The 23,203-nt window shown below is 45.8% G+C and overlaps 1 protein-coding gene across 1 annotated transcript in view; it reads left to right on the forward strand.

The window, feature by feature from the left end:
• The window catches only part of CHMP5 (charged multivesicular body protein 5), a 295,753-nt gene that overhangs the window by 172,695 nt on the left and 99,855 nt on the right, over positions 1 to 23,203 (forward strand). The window contains exon 4 of the mRNA XM_069620542.1: positions 17,756 to 17,849. Within this exon, the coding sequence (XP_069476643.1) occupies positions 17,756 to 17,849 (94 nt within the window). The remainder of the gene's footprint in view (positions 1 to 17,755; positions 17,850 to 23,203) is intronic.

Consider the following 23,203-nt stretch of genomic DNA (forward strand, 5'->3'; position numbering starts at 1 on the left):
TATTGTTTAGAAAATTGGCGACTGTGGATTCTGAAAGGGATATTTCATCTTCCCAGAGCATTTGCTGCAATAATATCACACTTTTTATAATTAGGGCTTTCTGGCAGAATGCTGCAGTTCCTAAACATTGTAATGATAGGTGCTACCCTTACCTAATGTAATGATATTCAATGCATCAGTCTCTGTCAAATGAAATAATGAGTTTGCCTTGTCTCAAATCTGTGTCCAGCAGGCTAAACTCAAATTTCTGAAGTGATCATGTCACTCACTTAGCTGCCATGCCAGCTGTGAGAAATCGGAGGCGTTTCTCCCAGGCTATTTTCGGGGTGCCTTTGTTCAGGTGGCCAGGGGAGGGCCATCACTCTTGGATCCCAATCCTGGGGGCGGACGCGTGAGGGAGGATCACCTGGGCAGGCGGTCCTTGGGGTCTATGGGAGACGTGCCCTTGGGCGAGACATGGCATTCCTCCCGTTCCGATGCACCCCTACCGGACATCCCCTCAGTTGTCATGGGATATTGTCAGCAGAGTCCATCATACCCCAGTACCTTTCAGTAAGAAAAGGGTGAAAATGACCAGGGAAAGTAAAACCCAATAGAAAATCTATTCACCCATCACAATACATTTACCCCCTTCATCCTGAAGAAAATGTACATGGTTTTTCCATGATCTTCAGGAAAACCTACAACTCCGATTCTAGAAATCAAACTACTGGGATGAAGAAGAGGCAGATGGAGTCATGTAGATTACCCATAGGAATCAATGGGCAATGGATTCTTATGGGAAGTCTAGATGTTGTCCCGATAATGAGGTCAGGCAGGGAGGGACAACTACTCACACCCGGCTCTAATCAACTCTAGCTGGGAGTATAAAAGCAGCAGCCAGAAACAGCATTTTGAGCCAGCTGGAGATGGTGAAGGATGCAGAGAAGCTTGGAGGAAGGAGCCAGAGCATAAGCAACCCTGGAAGGCTTGGAGTGGGGAGGACTGCCAGGACAATGAGCCTGTAAGCACAAGAGAGGCTACAGTGTGGCGGCGAACCCTTACATCTAGAAGGCTAACTGAGGGGCACTTGCAGCTGCCTGACCGTGCCCAACCCAGAACTTCTCCCCTGGGTCAGACTGAAAGACCCAGGCTTTTGCGAGGCAGGCAGTGAGACCCTGACCTCAGGAGGAATCCCATTTGAACACTGATACACTGTGGGATTTGAAGTCCAAAAACATTTATTTTGAACACGGTGAAAGAGGAGTCTGAGCCTGACTGAGGGAGACCCCTGAGGCGTCAAGAGCGAGGGGGTGCATGAGAGAAAGCTGTACTTCCAGGGCAGAGGCAAAGGATGCGAAGGAGAGCGAGAGACCAAGGGGCTGAATCCAGGAGGCTGGAGAGTGAAAGCCCCTTTGTCGAGAGACCGCTACCGCCTAGAAGCCAAGGGGGCTATGCAAGCCAGCCCAGCAGAGAAGGTGAAAGATGGCATACAGTTTTACAAGGTTATCACCAGGCCCTCCCAGGTGAACGGTAAAGTTGGGGAGGCTCTGAGGCTGAAAGAGTAACAGCCTTTGACTCCGACATCAAACCCAGCCCGTGAGTTAATTGAAGCAGCGAAGTCTGGTCTGTGGTATGGAGGGCTTGTAACATTGAATTTGAACTTTGCTTTATGAAAACTACAAGTACCAAAAGGCATTGCATTTAATAAATTGTGAATCGAAGTGGTCCTGCGACTGGTCAAGCAAAATCCTGCACACAGTCGAAAGTCTTTGATTTTTTGATGCAGAGATGGGGACTGAAACCCAATGGATGGAAGTCCAATAAAAAGGTAAATAAGGCTAGGGCAAGGGAACCCCAGAAGCGAACTGAGGAAGGTTTGGGCCCGATCGAGGGGAACCTTTAATTGAAGAACAAACATTTTATTAAAGAAACTTTTTGTGTAAACTGTGTAAAAACCAGGGAGGTTAATCTGGACTTGGGTGAAGGGAAACCAGAGAGGTCAAGCCTCCGGAACTGATAGCTGAATGCCTAAAGGCTTAGAGTGCTCTGGAAGACCAGGTTGGCAGCTTAGTGTGTATTTGCATACTTAAAGTGTGTCTCTACGCCAAGTGTTCCACATCACCCTTGTGCTGTATAACGTGGGGCTAGAACATTGTGTTAAAGTGGATCTGAGCCCAGCGGAGGGGGACCCGGGGTGAACAGTAAATCACCCAAGAAGTTGTATATGTGAAATCCTGAGAAGAAAGGAACTTTAATGTTTGTTGTGTTGCATCAGGCCCTCTGGAATAAGAGACTTTGAATGGCAAAGAGACTTTGACACAGAAGGCCCTGATATTGAGGTTTTGAACTACATCCGCGTGCTAGAGAATCCAGAACTTGTGCTAAGCTCGAGTGTGCCGCCTTGTCCCACGCTGAAAACATGGGGAAGGGAAGCAAACGGCTCAAATATCCTGACATATCATTTCTGGAACTCTTTTGTTTTGCGTAACATTGTGTCCCACACTATTTGTATTTAGAAGTAAGGATTGGCAATAGGTTTATTATTATAGTCCCTTTTATTTTGACACACTCGACTAGGACTGCGTTATTATTTGATGGTCGGAGCTTGCTCCCATCTTTAGATGTAGGATTAGATATGCATTTTCCAAACCCAATTGAAGTTCAATGAACACCCTTGAACTGTGATCACTTGTGTCTGTCGTCTTACTGTTGATACTATGTTTTCCTTACACAGCGTAGGTTGAAATCCATTAGAATATGTGGCCTGAGGAGTCCAAGGCTGGCATTATGGGTCCTCAGATGGGGAGAGGGAACAGTGTTAAACGTAAAGTCAAATTAATTGATTTGGAAGGTGCGACTTGAAGGCTTGCCACTTAGCATTGAAATGAGATGTATGTGTCAGATGGAGTTAGTTTATATGGGATATTTGCGTGTGATTTGTTTAAATACCCTTCGTATTCCTGCTCAAGCCACCAGAATATATCCCTGGTCGGAGGAAATATCCTAATTGTTTTTAACATGACATATTTACCCTGTTCTGACCAGCAGTTAGCTTTACAGGATTTCACACACATTAGCACCCTGGGTGGGGGAGCCACCCAATCAAGTGGCTAGGAACGCAGGCTTGAACTGCCGGTTCACGCCCGCGTTCCAAGACGCCTGACGGCCGGCTCTCCCCGCCACCATCTCCCCCCCCACCCTCCGTCCCATTTTTTATTTTGTTTATCCCACACCCCTTATTTCGGTGGTAAGTGCTGCCGCCGCATCAGCTCCTTCTCTTTGCCTCCCGCAGGCCTCCATGGAAAGGGAAGAGGGGCTCCATATGGAGCACCTCTTCCCTTTCCATGCTGGCCATCTTGGAAAAGGATTTAACTTCCTCCAGCGGGACGCCGCGTGTGTCCCGCTGTAGGAAGGAAAATCTACATTTTTTTTAAAGCACCCCAGGTTACTGCTTTGGCAACCCGGGGTGCTAATGGCTCTTATCCCCCATCCCCCATCGCCCGGGCCGGTAACTCTGGCTGCTGGGCCGTTCTCCCCCGTTCCAGCCCCTGGAACGAGGGGATGAACGCCACATTATTACTTTACTTGGCAAACCTCCTTTTCATGGCTCGTGTGCTGATGTTGCCGGGATCAAGTATAGAATAGTTAACCCTCCTGAAAATACCAATACACGTATCAAGCACATTCCCCTTCCTCACAGAGTGATTCAGGTGTTCAATATGTTGAAGGTCACGATTATTTTCCGAGCTTCAATTTGAACATGTCAAACAAACCTTGTTAGTTATCTGCAAATGTCATGCTATTGTATCTCACAACAAGAATTTGCCAATAGTTGAACTACTTCCTTGTAGGCAACTTGCAATAACCTATGCTCCTAACCACAGGCACATATCAAGGATACACTAACTTGGATAGAGTCAGTCTGTACTGTTTTTAGAGAATAACTCTACCCACCTTAGTCCAGCAAAGGGAGGAGGGGTGATGTTCCATGTATGTGTGAATCTCTGGAATGAAGTAACGCAAGCACCATACAATGCTGGGTTGCGGTGGTTAATGTTCGTTCACTGTTTGTTTTGGGCAGCAGATCTTGATCTCAAACTCAAGAGTCCTCCGATAGCTGGCAAATAGCTTTTCAAAGCTTTACATTTTCATGACTGGTCGATTGACACACAAATGTATTGGTTATGTTGAACTGCGCATTTAATCTCATGATGCAAACTGCAAGATGCATGCTCGTGACAAAGAATTACTAAAAGCAGTGACTGTATCGCATAGTCTTTTTGAGTGGGTTTTCAAACATTTTCTAGAATTAGTAGTTTACAGAGATCACACATTTTCGCTTTTCACTTTTTATTCTGGTGCTTGTAGCCCAACATTTATAAAGGAAATTGTAACACTACAAGTACATTGCATGGATTAAAAATGACATGAACTAAAATTGAGGACATGCATAACATTATCCCTTGTGGGCTCTGCATTTAAAGAAAAAAAAAGTGTGCATGATCAAAGCTCGGCCTTTGGTGCGAAAAGTGTGCAGTTGTTTGTGAACATTAGGTTTATTGGAACGCGGCATTTACTCCTGATCCGTTTTATTTCCATGCATGCTGCTGTAGAAATAGGTATGTGTCAAACAAGCAGTTGCCAGGCAAATGGAATAGGTAGCTTTAATAAGTCTTTTGTATTCAGTTTTCATTTTCTTGAATTCAGATATATATGTTCAGCAGCCAATTTGGGACTGCCTGGAGTTTAGGGATTGAGATGCAGATGTGCATTTAAGAAACGTGGCTCAAAACACAGTGACAGAATGCTAACAATTGTAGCCCGACAAAAGTCTGTTATTGGGGTACTCTGCTTGAAAGTTTATTTAGATAGTTTTGATAATCCTTCTTTGTCCCTTTCCGACCTAATCATCAGTGATGCTTTTGGCATTTCAATTGGCATAGGTGATGCATCAAAAGAATTTTACTTACCTGTACGGTTATTTTTGCCATATGGTAACTGTGACAAAATGACTACTGCTCTGCATGAGTGTAGGGATCCCAAACATAAAGGTGAAACTGGCACAGCCTGCATGTATACCTCATTCGCTGGCCGAAGGAAATCTATACTTGTACGGGTGCAGAAGGAGGATGCTGCCACAAAGGTGGCATGTTTGTGGGTAAATACTTTTATTCAGCTAAAAAGAGAAAGGAAAACCCGTCTATCCCTATATCTAAGAGGTGGCGGGGGGGGGGGGTTACCTGCCTCAACCAAAGGATGTAAGGTGAATGTCAGGATGTCTGTCAACTCAAAATGTCCACCGTCCTGTGTCAAGAACTCCTTGCTTCTGTCCCTCACACTAGAAACTAGAACTAAAGTAGTATTGCATTGGCTGATCCCAGGAGAAGACTCCCTTCTCCTGGTATCTTGCTCTCAGTTCACCACAACCAGGGGGGAATGACTCACTTCCTCTGGTCTTCTTTCCATCAGGCTTCACACCTACAACACTCAATTCTGGTTTCACCTCTTTGACTTGGCCCACTTGGTTCACTTTCCTGCCAAGTACTGCCACGAGCAAGATGGCGCATATTTTTATCTTGCTCTCTACCATTGGAGTCCTCGACCCTTTTCTGACGATTAGTGGCATTGGGGCTACCACCAACACGAGAAAGTCATCCTCGGATGTAAAAGTCACACTATCTCACATTGGGGTCTTTGACTCTTCTCTGGTGGTCAGTGGTTTTGGTACTATCACTGACACAAGGAAGATTTCCTCTGATGCAAAGTTCACTCATACTTATTTTCCAAGTTAGGGACATATGCCAGCCCCTGTTTCCCCATGTGCCGTTAGAGCAACTGGCTATAAAGCATAATTTAAGAGCATTAAGGTCCAATAATACTATCAGTTAAAGATTCCACAGTGTAGAACCACTAAATCCCTCGCTGGTTCATTTGCTAACGCCACCCCCAGAGCCTGGAATGCTCTTCCAGTGGATCTTGGGTAATTCAAGTCAGTGGAAATCTTTAAGAAGAAACTGAAAACATTCCTGTTCTATTAAAAAGGACACCTGGACTTCACCTAGAGTGTGCTTAGGTGTGTTTATTCTGTTAAAGCGGCGTTCGAGCTTTTCTGTTTTATTTGTTTTGTTCGTTTGTTGGCAGCCGTAAGCCTTTGGGTCATTGGAGCGTGGTACAAATAAGTAAACCTAATCAAGACCCTCTCAGGCCCCCACTCGTCAGCCGGTCTCTCAGTACCTTCTGGGATCTTCCCGCCAGGCTACAGTTTTTCCTGGGGTCTGCACTGGCCTTGTCTTTGTCTTCGACGGCTTCTGACAGTATTGGCACCTGTTACAGACCGCGCAGTCCACCTCCTTCTGGAGGCCGTGCTACCGCCTTGCCAGCTTCTTGCAGGGTCTTGTGTCAGACGCATCTCCTCCTGTGACGACATCCCAGTCTCCAGCCCTTTCAATCTCCCATGCCGAACACCTTTCACAAATGTTGCTCAGGGGACAGCTTGCCATGGTGTCAAGTCCCTCTTTGCTTTTTAAAGTCTGTACAGGTATGTTTCTTCCTGGAAAGCTAGAACACTCCTGAGTTCACAGGCGTGTTGTTCCTGCATCCTTGCATCCTCTTCGTGTCAGTTCTTGCTTCCCAGGTTTTCTTCTTTGTCTCAGTACTGGAGTCAGTCAATGGTATAATGTCACAGTAGCAAATGGAAGTGCTAGCAAGTGAAGGTTGGTTAAACGGGTTATCCAGTCAAAATATCTGAAACAAAACAAATTGGTAAATTTCAGAGTGGACAAAAACACTGCGACCATTAATTAAATAAATAAAGGGTAGTGGGGTAAAGGGGTTAAAATGGGTCCGGATGGGTTTGGGGTGACGTTTTAAGGGTAAGAAACATGGGGTGATGGGGAATTAATAAAATAAAAAAACGAATCCGTATTTTTTCCACAATGAAATTTACCACTCTGTAATTGTAGTCAGTATGATCACATATAACTGTTAAAAGGTGGTAAAGGGCTTGGGAGGGGTTAGGTTGGGGATGTTGTGCCTAATTCTACCCAGGTGTTTGTCCTTCTGAGTGGGGGGACCCATGGGATCCTCCTGCATTATAACACCTGCATGGGGACTATCGGGTAACGGCCATACCTCCCTGGCCTCATGGAAAGGCGTCCCCAGCACCTCCTCAGGGAGATGTGACGACACAACGTGATTCGTCACACTCCTCAGGAGGGTTCTGAGCTGGCACACAAACAACAATAGTACTGTGATTCCAAAATAAAAGAATGTCCAACCAAGGTCCTACAAATATAACATCCCTAAATTAAAAACAATCCACACAACTAATAAATACACTAGAGACGGGGATTTAAGAGTCACTAGGTTCCTTTTTAAGGGTGACCAAGAGGACAGTGGCACTTGAAATGCCTTCAGTTCTTGCCTTTCAAGCCTCAATAGCATCAGGCCAAGCTTTTCAGTGTTGAACCAGGAGTCTGGACGCTTTCAGGATCAGAATTAAGTTGAGGAGTGGCATCACTGGGTTCTTGCAGGTTGGGGATGCAGGGGACAGCAGGCGATGTCTGATCAGCAGCACTGCGGCCTCTGGTGCAGAGAAGCAGAGACTGGCCTTCAGTAACTTGCTCAAATCTGCACTTGTGTACTGCAGTGGCGATTGCTTGCAGCTTGAAAAATCTGGTAACAACACAGGCAGTGTCAAGGTTGGGACGAAAGAAGACTGTGGGTCTCAGATGTGGAGTTTTGATGTTGAGCTTAACTCTGAGATGCAGAGGCAGTCTATGTCAAAGTTGACAGTCTGGTCTCTTGCAGCAACTTGGATGGGGTTGAAGGTGTAGAAACTGACGTCTAGGTGGTACAGAGATGCAGAGAGAGCCAGGAGTCCCTCCCTCTGTTTTTGATTGTTGAGATACTCAGTCCAGGATCTCAAGGGCAAGGTAAGTCCTTTATTCTGCCCTTTCTGAACAGGAAGGTAGATAGAGGGCTCTTGCAGTGTTCTGTAAGTAGGCCTTGTCTAGCCAGGTGGTAGTATCAAATATGTCTCTAAGGGATGGTTGGAAAGAAGAGTATTCCTCTTCCCTGGAGCTCCTGGTCTTCCCTTTCTGGCAGAGTACTTTGTATTAGACTGCTCTTCCATCATTCTGGCTTCAGAGAATCCTTCTTCAATATAAAGATGAGTTTACTAAGGGGAGGGTAACCCACCTCCCCTGCCCCATAGAGGCAAAATTCGACAGTGAATTAACCCAGAGAAAGCCTGTTTTTAGGGATCTAATACAGGCTGCTGTATTAGATGTCCCTTGCCTTCATACCCAGAGTACTAGACTTGCAATGAAAGAGGTGTCCCAGCAGGAAAAAAGACCTAGGTGTTATAACAGTGCAGCAAAGGTCACTGTAAACTGTTCATGATTATCTATAGGGAAAGGATCACGCTCTACGAAGTACATATAATTTACACTTGGTATGCTATCCTTTAAGTAGACTCTCGTAGGAAAAGAGAGCCTCCACTGTGTGTTAATCAATGACACGTGATTGTATGTCCTCGGGGTAGCTCTACAATATGCAGCAGCTAGTTTACATAACACCAGAGATTAAGCATTTCTGTGAATTTTATATACATTTATTGCTTTTTAGCCAATATCAACACATCAAGAGAACGACCTGAAAACAAAATCCGGCAGTAAGAAGGGAAGAAGAAAAGAAAAAGAAAAAGGGAGATCAGGAAGCCAGTTTTGTACAGAACAATACTAAAGTTGTATATCCTGACTAACATATGTGGTACACAACATGTTCTGCTAAGTATCTAGACTGTATACTCTTCAACTTCGCATTATGTCTCTTTCACTTATTCATATGAAGATAACGTGCTGTCCTCATGGCTAGACAAGTTATAGTCTATAAAGGAAAAAGGTTTTTCATTACTAAGACAGTTCACACTGCTCTTGTTGAAGGGTGTCAATAACTGTTGAGTCTTCTTAGGGTCTACCTAAAAGCGCAGGTGTTAGTCCATGCACAGCGCACCACTCCTGCGTGGCCGGATAGTGATGCAGGGGTGAATTACGTTTCGGCGGTAAAAGGGATGCGCGCCTTCCTCAGGATGAAGAGAATGATGTGAGTTCAAGGATGACCCCTAAGGAAAAAGAGAGGAAACAGAAGTGGGAGTTTTTTGTTATTGAGGGGAAACCTAGTGGTAGGCAAATAGCTAGATAGAAAAGTGGTAGACTAACAAGCTAATGCTCCCTAAAGTGAGCTTAAATGGGGCTGGACATGTGAATTGAAAGATAAATAAGTAAATGGACAGCCTCAATAGAGAAAGAAAAAGTGCACACATGTGGCGTGGTTGAATGGCCGCTGTCCACCATGTATGTGGGTTAAAACCAAAGGAGTTTAAAACATGGGTCAAGGCAAAATAGGCAGAGAGTTCATATACAGCTACGTGCTGATCCTGGGTGTCCTAAAATTGATCATGCATGCAGCGTGGTACGAATGACTTTATATACGTGGAGTCTATAAAGGAAAATTGCTCTTTATGTTTAAGCGAGAAATGGTTGGAACAACTGGACGCTGGGTACATTTATGTAGAAGGAAACGTACATGAATGCTTCTACAGGCCGAATCCTACTAATGAGATTCGTGCACGGCTTCCATAGGTGAAGAACTGCGTGGAAAAGGCCGCGTGTGAAATCCGAGGCTACTTCGTCTATATGGATTTCATGAGGGAGATCTGTATTGAGAAGGGTGTGTTACTGTCCCATTTACGGCCAGAGCGTCTATCTAGGCAGATGTGTAATTCCCAGCTGACGCTGTGTTTACCTGAGATACTGGATCTGGTCAGCACCAGGGCGGTTCTCTCATTCGGAGTGTGGGTGTGGTGTTAGGGTGCACAGCAAATGGGCATCCATTCATCCCAAGCGTTTTAGTGCTTGGATGTTCCACGCAGCGCTAAATGCGGTCTGTGTCACATGGCTCGCTCAGTCTATATGGTGGAAAGAAAGAAAGAGTGGACCTGTATAAATGGGGGCGTTCAGTTTTGATTAACAGGTTAAACTGGGCCAACTTAGTAGTGCTTGCTATGAGATTTTGAATACAGCAGAGCCTAACTGATTAGCGTGTTAAGGGAGAACGCTCATGTAGATAAAGTGGAGTATGTAGTTTTCCAATGGGAGCTCAGGAAGCGGTCTCGCGGACGCAGTTGTCTCACCGGCCTGTGTTGACACAAAATGATACTGTATCGAGCGTGAGGCTCGATCTGCGTAGGAGGTGTCCAAGGTCTAGAAAGTTGATCAATTGGTGGTCATATTCCATGGTGAATTTGATAGTGGAATGCTGGTTGTTCAAATATGTGAAGTCTTTCAAAGATTGCAGATTGCCTTGCCAGATGAATATGACGTCATCTATGTATCTGTACCATTTTTTTAATCTGAGGTTTGAAGTGGTTGTTATTTGTGACGACATATTGGTCTTCAAAATTCGTCATGAACAGAGTGGCCAGACTCTGCGCAAATGCTGCCGCCATCGCTGTACCTCTAATTTGTGGGTAAAATTGCCCTGTATACAGAAAAGGGTTTTTGTTGTACGGCAATGGCCATGAGTTCCACAATGAATCCTGCTGGAACTCTTTGTATAGTGGCGCTATGGGTCAAGCAATTGAGTATGGGCTCTATCGCATCTTCTTGAGGTATGTTAGTGTATAGCGATTTTATGTCCATAGTGACCAAAAATTCCTTTTCAGTATCACAGCATTCTCCTTCAAATATTTTGATGGTGGCTGTTGTCTTTTAGATACGTGGTCGTACTTTGGCTGATGGGTTGGAGAAACAAATCTATACATTTATAGATAGGTTCTAGCAAAGAGCTGCATCCCAACACTATAGGTCTCCCCGAGGGTGTAGTAGGATCCTTATGGATTTTAGGGAGGGCATAGAAAGAGGGTACCCTTTTATCAGAGCTATTTAGATATTCCAACTCCTCTTGTGTGATCCAACCCCTGTCTGCTCCAAATTGTGTGACCTCACGGATCTCTTCATGTATTTCAGCCGATGGGTCCTTGCGTATAGGTCTATAGCTTTCTGTGTCTTCTAAAAGGTCCAGGACCATTCTATTTTATTGCATTTGCGGGAAGACCACAATACCGCTACCCTTATCGGCTGGTTTTATCACCAGTCTTGGATCAGATGTTAAATCAACCAGGGCCTTTCTCTCGCTATTAGATAGGTTGTTTCTGATATTCTGGTTCTTGCCGTGCAGTCTGTTCAGATCGCCAAGGATGCATTTCTCAAATAGTAGTATTTCTTGAGCCGTTTGGTTATCTGTGGGTGTAAAGGAAGAGGGAACATGTAGAGAACTGTCTGTTCTCTGGTTCGTCCTTTTCTTGAACATGTAGAGAACTGTCTGTTCTCTGGTTCGTCCTTTTCTTGAAAAGAATGTCTGAGCCGTATCTTTCTAAATTGTTTTAACTTCAACATCTGTGTAAACCAATCTGTGCGATTGGTAGGAACGAAGGAGAGACCCTTAACCAGGAGTCTGAGTCGTATAGGGGAGAGCGCAATGTCTGAGAGATTGAAGACAGGAATAGTTGTTTCTATTGCACTTTCAGGTATTGCATTGGGGTCATTCTATTGGGTAAAGCCTCTCCTGCGTTGTCTCTGGCGTCGCCTTCCTCCCCACGGATCCCATGAACGCACCATCCTTGATGACTCACATATAGGCAAAAACAAATCCACAATCATTCTTGGTGATCTAAACCGATGGCGCGGAGACCCAAAAGATAAGGAAGCTATCATCCTTGAAAAAACCTTGGATAAAATACATTTTAATGTTATGAACCACAAACCCAACATGGCTAATGGCCACCAATTGGACTGGATCATAACCAACAACATCGAGACCAATAACTATGTCACCTCTCCTTGTATATGGGCCGACCATTACAAAATAGTATTTGATTTGTATCTACCTACTCCAACAAAGAAACAGACTAACAAGGCAAGTAAAGTCTTTTCCAGAAATTATAAAAACATTGGAAGTGCGGACTTAAAACTCTATCAATAGCATCCTGGCTGACATTGATGAAAGTGACTCGTGTGATTCTATTATCAAAAAATACGACCAGCAGATGCTTTTGTTAATCAACCAGAAAGCACTAAATAGAGAAACTGTTAGGCCCAAATCCAACCACCAAAAATGGTTCACACCTGAACTCACCTCTCTCAAGAAAGAAAAAAAACGTAGTGAAGCTGAATGGCTTAAAAACCAAACAGAAGATCAAAAAACAAGTTGGAAATTAGTTGAGAAAGCCTATAAGACCAAAATCATTGAAGCGAAAAAGAACTATTTCAATAGTCAAATCGAAGCCTCTGCTAATTCAGCCAGTAAGCTCTTTGATATTCTCAAATCCATAGAGAAGCCCAAAGCGTTGGCCCAGGCATTTATAATATCACAATCTGAATGCGAAAACACACAGGTAGCATTTGCTAACAAAATAACTAAAGCTAGAGATCGCATTGCACTAGCATAAGCAAAAAAACCTTCATGTACCCTCCCTGTTGAACAATCATCGATAATTGGAAAGGAGAAGTTTCAATTCCAACCTATCCCTCCAGAAGCCATGTTAAAAACCCTAGCTTCCATGAAACCATCCTCATGCACCGAAAACCTCCTCCCTCCCAAGATTATCTTACAGCATCCTGAAATCTTTGGCCCTCTTTTCACTAAAATTGTTAACACCTCCTTTCGGGACCAAACAGTGCCTAGTAACATAAAAAAGGTCACCATAACACCACTAGTAAAAAAACCTACGCTGGACCCTCGAGACCCCAACAATCTAAGACCTATTACTAATTGTAATTTTACTCTCAAAATACTGGATAAAATTGCAACAGCCCAACTCCAGGAGTATGTGGAATGCCACGAGATCTTACACCCCCAACAATCTGGCTTTAGAGCAGCTCACAGCACCAAGACTGCTATGCTGGATTTACAGTCCAGAATGCTGGAAATTATGGACAAGGGCAAGGCCGGCCTATTGGTCTTGTTAGATCTAAGTGCTGCATTCAACCTGCTAGACCACCAGCTCCTACAGAATGCACTTGAGAAAATTGCAAACTGTTTTAAAGAGTCCATATGTTGGTTGTCATCATTCCTGGAAAACGGAATATCCAGAGTACACTGGGGCGACAAATTCTCATCCGAGTTTAACATCTTTTGTGGGGTACCACAGGGAGCTAGTCTGTCCCCTCTGCTCTTTAACCTATACATTCGCTTCTTATGTGAGCTAGTACAAAAACTCCAGGTTTACTTTACCAACTATGCTGACGATACTCAGCTGGTTCTAGAGCTGAGTGGGGATCATACTAAAGATAGTATGACACTAAACGCACTATACGAAAACATCGAAGACTGGATGGACAATAACTGGATGTGCCTGAACGGCAATAAGACCGAATTAATGGTTTTCGGCTCCACTCAGGCCCGTGCCAATCTCTGATTATAAGGCCTTCCAAATTAAAGAAACCCAAATTCCAGTGGCAGACAAAGTCAAAACATTAGGCATGACACTGGAAGCCTCCCTAAACTCAGATGCACAGGCTGTGTATGCTAGCAAAAAATTGCAACTATTACATTAGGCTTCTCAAAGCATTTAGACCCCTACTGAGCGAGAAAAACTGCGCTACAATAGCAAGAGCTACCATCATGTTCGGTTTGGACTACGGGAATGCCCACCTGGCAGGAGCTAGCAAGCAAAGTATCCATAAACTCCAGCTGGTCCAAAATAATGCGATTAGAATGGTAAAAAAGAAAGCAAGAAGTCAACACATTAGTGAAGCTAGACGGGATCTTCACTGGCTGAGAATAGAGGATCGCATTCAATTCAAGTCCATGTGTCTAGCCCACAAGTGCTTATATGGTAAGGCTCCGGCCTATCTGAAATCCAAACTTTCCTTCTACCATCCCCCTAGGACATTAAGATCAGAAGCAAACAGACTTATGACTCCCCAGAAATATAAGAAGAAACTTGGTTTGGGTAGAGCTTTCCCCAACCGAGCGGCAGCCAATTAGAACAAACAGCCGAAGTACATCAGATTGGAGCCAAACCTTACGGCTTTTCGTAAAAAGCTTAAAACTGAGCTATTTAAGTAACCCTCGACCTCGAACCACTTAATTAGGTCACTAGTATCTTTGTATCTGTCCTGTTGCACCTTCTAGGCTCTCTGAGTCTGTCCTTGTCTCTATGTGAGCGCCCTGATGCCTGCGGACGGTCGGCGCTATACAAATAAATAAAATAAAAAATAAAATAAAATTCTGGGTTGAAAAAATCTCCCCGAAAGCCTCTGAATTGGCCTCTCCCTAAAAGTACTCTACCCAGAGTGTCTTGTCTGCAGGAAGTGGGGAAGAGGACGGAAAGACTGGGAGCCTGTGAGGAAGTGACAGTGAAAACCGAGGGAGCACAGTCTGCAGCACCCTTCAAGGAAGAGGTTAATCGGGGTGTGCAAGATTGTTACGAGAATGAAGGACTGTCAGGTGTGAGCCCAGGTGCAGGAGAGAGACAGAGTTGGGTTAATGGGTTTGTTCTGCCTTTCTTTAAAAGGAGGAAGAGGCCCGCCAGGAGGAGGTCGTGCCAGGAGGGACTGAGGAGGCTGCAGACAGTGGTGCGGAAGAGGCGTTCATTTGTGCTCATTAGTCGGCCTGGGGAAACGGTACAGGAGGACCGATGTGAACGGATGCAGCTGCGAAACTGAGTGACGTACGGACAAAGTAACGAAGCCTGACTCTTGAATAATGGCCGGAAGAGGCGAAAGAGTAAAACGAGGCATTACAACGTGGAACACTGCCAACGAGGGAGCAGGTGAGCCTGCAGAAGAGAAAAGTTGTGCACAGGAAAAGGGGTGAACTCTTAAGCAGACCGCTGCTACCGTGGGATTTGTTCATTATCGAGACAGTCCGTACCAGGACTTTCCAAGTAGAGGACTAACATAGGGGTGCTGGGACACAGGGCAGGGAGTGAGGCAACCTCTGCTTTGGTGCCAGAGTGTTCGACTACTTATAAGCAACAGTTAAGAAATTAATAAAGAACCGCATTCACCGTTAGCCTCAGCATACTTTGTGTAACGAAACCCATGTAGTGACAGAGCCCTAGCAAAATCCCAGATGATGAGATCCCTCTGTGGACTGAAGCTCTTACCTGGGCAACTCTAATTCCACCCCAGGGAGAGTGTTACTGTTCCCGGGAGGATGTGACCAGCTTTATCAGGGGGATTAAAAGGCAGGCTTCCTGGGTCGGACCACATGATTGTTGTGGGTACCTTCGACCCAGACAGTATAATACACACCAGGCCCTGCCATAAATGAGTCGCTGTCCACCAAGCTGCTAATTAAATGACACCAAATGCTTGTCGCTGTATAATTGTGCAATCACAGCAGCCACATGTCAAAAACAGACATTGCTTATATTTATATATTAATCTGCCATCAGACAATTATGATCTCTTGAACAAGAGGTGCACATGGTTAAAAAGGCACATTTGCGGTTTGGAATTTTGGAATCCAGCAGCTGTGTTCAAGAATGCATGTGACCTTTGAAGCTGCCCTGTTGCCACTGCAGAACAGCTGCTGGGGTTGTCAGTAGACTGTCACAGCATCGTACATGGTTGCATTATGCTTTTGGCAGGGAGAAGCATGAAAGTGGAGTCTGATCAGTAGATGCCACTTTCAGGAACCAAATTGCCTGTATCATTTTATTACTAAAAATAAAAAAAGGCTTTCCCGTCCTCACAGATGGCATTCTGTCACAGGACCTTTTTATAGATAATGTATTCCACTCGACTTTCCCAAAATTCTAAGTTGTTATTTAAGATAAGCTGTTGCCAGTGTGTGATAGATCGATGAGAAATCTGAAAGAGTGCCTCAAAGCCACTCGAACGCTAGGATTCACTTTTTATTTTCACGAAGAGCTGATTACATATATGCTTACTAATGAAACTGAAAGGTGACAGAATACTTTAAATTAATCTGAGAAACCTAGCTTCAAAATTAACAATGCAAGAAAGTAACTCATTCTTTTGCTCTTATGCTATATAGTAAATATCAGAACATCAAAAACACTATCAGTAGGTGGCTTAAACATGTTTGTAAAAAAAGCTTTTGAGTTAGTGTCATGTAGTGGAATTGTTATGGGTTTCAGCTCCACTCTTGATCACATTATGGAGCAGAACCAACTCGAAAGATTGTAAATGCTGACAAATTAGTGTTTGTGTTATGCTGGACACCCAGAAAGCAACTTCAATGAAGAAGAAATAACACTTACCGGGCTGGTAGGTTCCTGGATGAAGGAATAAAAAAGGCCTTTACAATGATCTATTACACAAGCTGAGAGACAACTAAAGCTAGTGCAATGAAGCACTGAGAAGGGTGTGATTCTCCCTAGAGTAGAGAGAATCTAGTCGAAATGCTGCTATCCAGCTTGTCCTGCTGGATGACTGGTTCTTTGCTGGATCTTCACCTACAAGAAGATGGCTAAAATTAGCACTGAGCTACGTTTGACTACTAACCCACAAACACCCCAGGAAGCTGGAGTCTGTTCCGTGCCCCGGGAAAACCGCTGTGAAAGGTTGATGAACAGGAAACTTAACACTGAGGAGTAGTGAACTTTAGACAGGCAGCCACTCATAGAAGAATGCGGCTGTTCAGTGAGATGCTGTGGAGAGCCGTGGGATCCGTGAGTGAACTGAAAACAGGAAGGCGGCAACCAAGGAGGGCCGCGGGATCTGTGTGGTAGCTGCAAGCAAGCAGGAGGCGAGCTCTAGCAGAACGCCGAAGCCACGAGAAGCATGGGAAACTGTAAACAGTCTGAAGGCGACCCCTAGCGGGACGCCAGATGCAGGGTAAGCCGCTCTCCGTGCGGCGACTGTGGTAGGGAGAACGTAGAATGATCACGAACAGGACAGCGTGCGTAACTCGAAACCCTAGCGCCATTGCCATGGGAACCTCCCCGTAATTCTATAATGAGAGAAGGGTCTGGCAGCCGTTCTGGTTGCAATATGTTGTCTAGGTTGTCTAAACCGTACCGTCGTCCTCCTGAGGTACGAATGCACAGAAGTTGATGGAGCCAGTCTGGACCTTCTGGCAGGCATGACATTATGTAGGAAAGTGTTCACTTTTGCTGTTTTAACATGTTTTTTTAAATTCCACTTGTCCCTGGTTTTCTCAATTAGATTGACTCTCTAGACAGTCATTCAATATTTTGCTCTTTTCGTTTTTTTTGTGTGTATACATTGTTTATTGATAAAAAAAAAGTCTGTAGGCGCCCCTCTTTGAGAACGAACACGGCTAAATGACCTGTTCTTTGGGATGTTACACTTTACAGCCACACTTTAGCTCACTGTACCTTTCACAGAAGGAAAATAACCATTTGCATATCAGTCTGTGTCCCGCCCACATGGGCGGTCCAGCACCGTAATGCTATGGCAATTCTCTTCTGAACAAGAGTACCAACAGCAACCCCATACACGTGTTTCAGCCTTGTTGGGGTTGCTGTTGGTACTTTACCCTGATTCGAGAGATATCCTTACAGCCATGGCTACATCTCAGGGAGCATTAATAATAATTCTCGTTAAAACATTATAAATCAATATATGCTCTTACATTTTTCGTTTACATTTTGGTACTGATATTGTTTCCTTCATCTCAACATTGATCGTTCATGTTTCGTCTTGTGTCAACAGTATTGTCCCATATACAGTTTTGCTATATACTTAACCACATTTTGATCTATCACCCGCAGGTATGAGCAGCAGAGAGATAACCTGTCGCAGCAGTCCTTCAACATGGAGCAAGCAAATTACACGATTCAGTCACTGAAGGACACAAAGACAACGGTATAGTAGAAGTAACACTTCAGCTAAAGTTACTGAGTTAATTTAATAGCCACATTATAGCATTTTCAAAGTTTATATCCTCAACAAGCAGCTGTAAAAGTGGAATGTTGATGCAACATAAAACCTCTAAATGTGCAGTATAAATGCAACAATAATCACTTCAGATCAGATACACTAGTTGATTAGCTTGAAAGCAGTGACTGCCTAGATGTAAAGAAGCATTCTTTTTGTGTGTCAAACCAATGTCAAATTGATGTTTGTGACCAGGAAAATGCGGAAACGTAGATTGATGGGTGTAATGCACTTGGATTTAAATCAAATATTCTATGTTTTGGAAGGAAGGCATGGTATCAAACAGTGAAGACAGACACAAGTGATCACAGTTTAAGGGTGTGTATTGAACTTCAATGGGTTGGTTGAAAGCCTCCTTTCCAATAACAGTCCCTTACTGCAGAGGGCCTGTCGTAAGAAAGTAACTTTGGTGCTTCTTTATCAGGATTTTCACATGCACACGTTCCCGCTTCCAGAGTGCATCATGGGTCTACCTCTTTCAGGCTTGGACCCCTTTTTACTACAATGTTTGCAATTGGTCTGCCTCATTCTGGCTCAGACCATGGATCTCCCTTGTTTGGGCTTGGATCCCTTTAGCACAATATTTACATTTGGTCTCCCACGTTCGGGCTCGGTCCATGTAAATTCACTTTTTTTTCCTCTTGATATAAAAAAATCAAAGACTTTCGTATGTGCGATGGGTTTTGTTTAAACCATCGTAGGACCACTTCCATTCTCATCACACAATGTTCTTATCAATCTTCTACTTTAGTTTCTGCCACTTCTTGGCAGGATACCTTACAGAGACCATTGACTGAGCACCCATGTGCTGCCGGACCACTCGGTCACTGGTATTGTATCCCTCAGTTGGGTTCACATTTGCTACAGCAATATCTTCTCTGGTGACTCACGGTTCACCCCGGATCCCCCTCTTCCCGGCTCAGATCCCGTTTTATACAATTAGTCTCCCTCAGCCAGGCGCAAGCCAATTTCAGGTCATAGGCAATCGAAGACTTTCGAATGTGCACAGGATTTAACTCCACCCACTGCAGGACCACTTCAATTTCACAATTCAATAATTCTCACACGCTCAGTTGGATACCAAACATAGACCTTCGAGTGAGCACCCACATGGTGCTGGACCACTCTGCATCTGGTACCTATTTCGGTTTCATAAAGTTCAACCACATACGAGTCGTCTTTTCTCATAAAATGTTGTTGCTTGCAACCTTGAGCGTAATACGGTCTGCTATCAGTCCCTCCGACTCATCGGCTGTGCTGAATTTATTGACATTGCTTTGTTGTCTGAGCCAATGACAGTACCATAGCGGCCTTATGTTTCTTTTTCTTCGAGGCCTCTTGAAAGTCGCAATTCTTCTTCGAAAAGGTCAAGGGTAGTTCCCTCCTTGCCGCCCTCTCTGGTCTTGCCACCTTTCTCCTCTGTTTAAACTGCCATCTCGGAATTGCTGCTTCCTCGTGCGTTTTGCCTTGCTTAGAGTGTGCTTTCATGCTCCGCCTTTTATCTGTGTGGGGAAGTGTGATGAAAGTCGGGTGTGTGTAATTATCACTAATTGCCTGACTCTGCCTGAGCTTTGTGTTGGGACATATTGGGTATACGGCTCTGGTGTTAATCTGTTGTCGCTCATAGTAAACTGTCAGTGAGAAAATGTTTGAGTCAGGAAAGGGGGGTGGGGGCTGAGCTTCTAGGTATCCTACCTGGTAGGATGGAGAAAAGGTGTTGCAGGGAAGGGAACACTGTGTCTCACCCTTCGGTGTCCCACTTCCACTCCCTGAAGACCCCCTCCATCCCCCCCACTCCCCCATCCAGGTGATACTCCCGCACTGGGCCACCCCCAGGAACTGGAACCAATAGCGATGGCTGTGTCCTGGCCACCTGTATATATCACTGGATGTAGAAGCAATAACCTATGTGGTTAAATAGGATTGGATCAGGTATTGGCTTTAAATAATTCAAACCTAACAGGGCCAATCCTGGACGCACCAGCACCCTTCTGTTGTGACAATGTTAGATACTCTCGCCCCAAACTGATGCGTCCGCCAAGGGGCAGACCATTGCCACTGATTAGTGGTTCTTTTTGTTGACATACTGGCCACCTGGGTGACAGATCCCCGGGGACTAGCGGGGGAGACACCTTCAGGTTTCTCACACCGGTCTTGCATCGGTCTCCCCAACTCACCGGCTGTGTTGATCTCTCTGGAACTGCTTGGCTCTTGGAGCCAAGGATGGTACCATTGTAGCTGCTGTTCCTCCCTGACTCGGTCAGCCGTGCTGGAGGGCCCCGGGTATCTCTGATACACAATACAATATTCTTCAGTCTGGTTTCCTGGCCTTGTGCTTTTTAGATCAATGGTATCTCCCTCCTTGCGCACCATTCTTGGTTTGCTGTCTTTCTTCCCTCGTTAGCTGCCATCGGGAAAACACTGTTCCTTTGTACGCTTTGCCTCGCTCAGAGTGTGCTCTCGTGCTCCGCCTTTTATCCGTGTGGGGAAGTTTAATGGCAGTCAGATGTGAGTGATTACCAGTAATTGCCTGACCATAGTACTGGGACATGTCTGGTGTTAGGACTCATATTCTGTACTGTGGCCTGGTGGACAGATGTATAGAAGGCCAACCTATATTGTGACGGGGACAACTCTGGTGAGCTGTAGCCAAACCAGTTCACGGTAGCAGTGACGAGTGTCTAGGCTAAGTTTCAAGAGGTGGTGACCTTGTGAAGGGTCCACAATGAGTACACACAATGGAAATCACAAATTACACTTAGATAGTATATATAAAATCGTTATTTATTTATGGCCCAAACAACACTATGAAAAATGGCTACTAACAGGTAGAAGTATCACACAACACTAATAATAGATTACATATATACAGTCACCAGAATAGGACACAATACATATCAAACTCCTATAAAGAAAGTGCAGATTAGTTTAATATAATATAGGTCCACAGAGAGGTAACCCTAACTTCAAAAGTCCTTCCCTTAGTTGTCTGGGGCCATATGCCCAAAAGTTCAGAAAAGTTCCGACACAGTTTGTGATGCTGGAAAAAAAGAAGGTAGGGTCTCTGGGGTCCAGTGAACCATTCCAAGGGGTAGAGGATAATGTATTCGAGGGGATTGGTTCCTCCGACGTATTCCACTCTATGACCGGTAATTACCACAGCTGTGCTGCTTCGGAAACTTTTCTGCGTAGGCGTCCTACGTTGATGATGTCGATACGCTCCCTCGCGGACCTCCTCCGACGGTCGACGTCACCGGATGTTATAAGTAGGACGCACGACGCCCGTAGCCTCAGTTCTGTTTTTTTCCGCGAAAGTGTTTGCTTCGATATCTCGACTTCTGCCTTTGGTGCCTCGGTGAGAGCCACGCCACGGATGACTGTGACGATTGCCAGTCGTTGACATTGAAGGCCTTGCGGGAGTGGAAGAAGAAGCTGCCGGCGGGTAGGGTTTCCAAACCCCGTAAATCGAAGTCTGCTGGACTTTCGACCGACTATTCGAGGGGCGACTCTCCGGGTCAGCGTAAGTTCAGGGGGTCTCGTTCCAGGAGTGGGTCCCGCCATTCCTCGGCCTCTTCGAGGCATGCACGGAAGCGCCGTCATCGGTCGCCTTCCCCGTCCTCGTCTGAGGACTCTGCCAAACGGCGGGTTGCTTGGCCCACCGAGCATTCATCTCCGGCGGAATAGGAAGCCTTCCGTAAGGAGATGATGGCGATTTTCGAGTCGAAGGGCACCGTTCCGACTGCGCCTTCGAGAGAAGCCGGTACCGAACGCTCTAGGGCCACCGTTCGCACACCTTTGGGCTCGGGCGGTCGGCGCGATCACCGGGAACCTTTTGAGGTCCCGGTCTGACGAGGAGGATCACCATCGTGCCCGCTCCAGGTCCGGGTCCTCGACGCCGTTGAGACCGTTGGAGCTTGTGAGGCCTTCGAAGAAGGCATTGGCACCATGTCCGTCGAGGGACTTTTCCCGAGGCTCCGGTTCCAAGGAAGTCATCGGCACCGAGACCATCGAAGGACATGCTCGGGGCTCCGGCCTCGAAGCCGCTGTCGGCGCCCTCGATGCCTTTTGAGGAATTTTTGCTGGAGGTACCCCGGAGAGCTGTAGAAGCTCCTAGGAAGGGGCTAAGCAAGTCTGTGCGGCCTGTTCCCGACCCATACTCTGCTCCTCCCAGGGTGGACTTGTGCCAACCCTTGGAGTACATTTCAGAGGTTGAGGAAGGGTCTGAGGATGAGGTGCCTCATGAGGTTCCTGATGACCTGGTGTCTGCTCATAGCCAATTGGAAGACCTTTGTCAATCTTTACATGACACAAGTGGTCTTGATACATCCCCGGAGGTTGAGTTTGGCAGGCCTGAGCCTGGTACGCATGGTGAATCATCGTACAGGCGCCTCATGTCGAGGGTGACAGGAGTATCTGGGGTGGTCTGCTCCACCTGTGAATTTTCTGCAGGATGACCTGACAGATATCCTTGACCAAGTTCCACCCACTGACCCGTAGCTGCCATTTCATATGGCCTTTCAGAGAAGGGTGGCAGTGACTTCGACTGCTCCGGAGAGTCTTCTGGCAGTGAATAAGTCGTTGCCGAAAAAATATCGTCCAGCCAGTGGCGACCCCTGCTACTTGACTACGCACCCTACTCCGGAGAGTTTGGTGGTGCAGGCGGCTACGGCCCCAGCGAAGCAGGCGGCGTACCCTACAATCCCTCCTGATAGGGACGACAAACGTTTTGACAGTTGGACGAAGAAGGTATTTTCTTCTAGGGGTATGGCGTTACAAGCAGCCAACTCCGTTTGTGCCCTTACAAGATTCACGCACACTCTGTGGAATTGTGTGTCTTTGGCGGCTGAAGATATTCCCGAAGGGAAGGAACGGGATGGTTTTCTTAGCCTCGTTCAGGATGGCAAGGATGCCATGTGTGAATCCGTTCAGTCGGGTCTGCACATGGCAGACTGTGCCAGCCAGCCCATGGCGGCGAGCACCGTGATGCGCAGGTTTGCATTGTTGCGGAAGTCGGGGTTTGCTCCTGATGTACAGTCCCGGCTTCTCAACATGCCCTTTGATAGTGTCCATCTTTTTGGCAGCCAGGCTGACGAGAGCCTTGGGAGGTTGCAGACCTCCAAAGCTTCAGCAAAGTCGTTGAGCGCTGCAGTATGTCAACCTCCGCCTTTTCGTCCTAGGGGACAGCAATGGAGGGGAGGTTCCTTTTGATATTACTCTTCCTTTAGTAGATCGAGGGGGGCTGCCAGTCAAAGGGCCCAACGTAGGAGTACCAGAGGTGGAAA

The sequence above is a fragment of the Ambystoma mexicanum genome, chromosome 5q (assembly GCF_040938575.1).
Source record: "Ambystoma mexicanum isolate Mex_15411 chromosome 5q, UKY_AmexF1_1, whole genome shotgun sequence".
NCBI lineage: Eukaryota > Metazoa > Chordata > Amphibia > Caudata > Ambystomatidae > Ambystoma > Ambystoma mexicanum.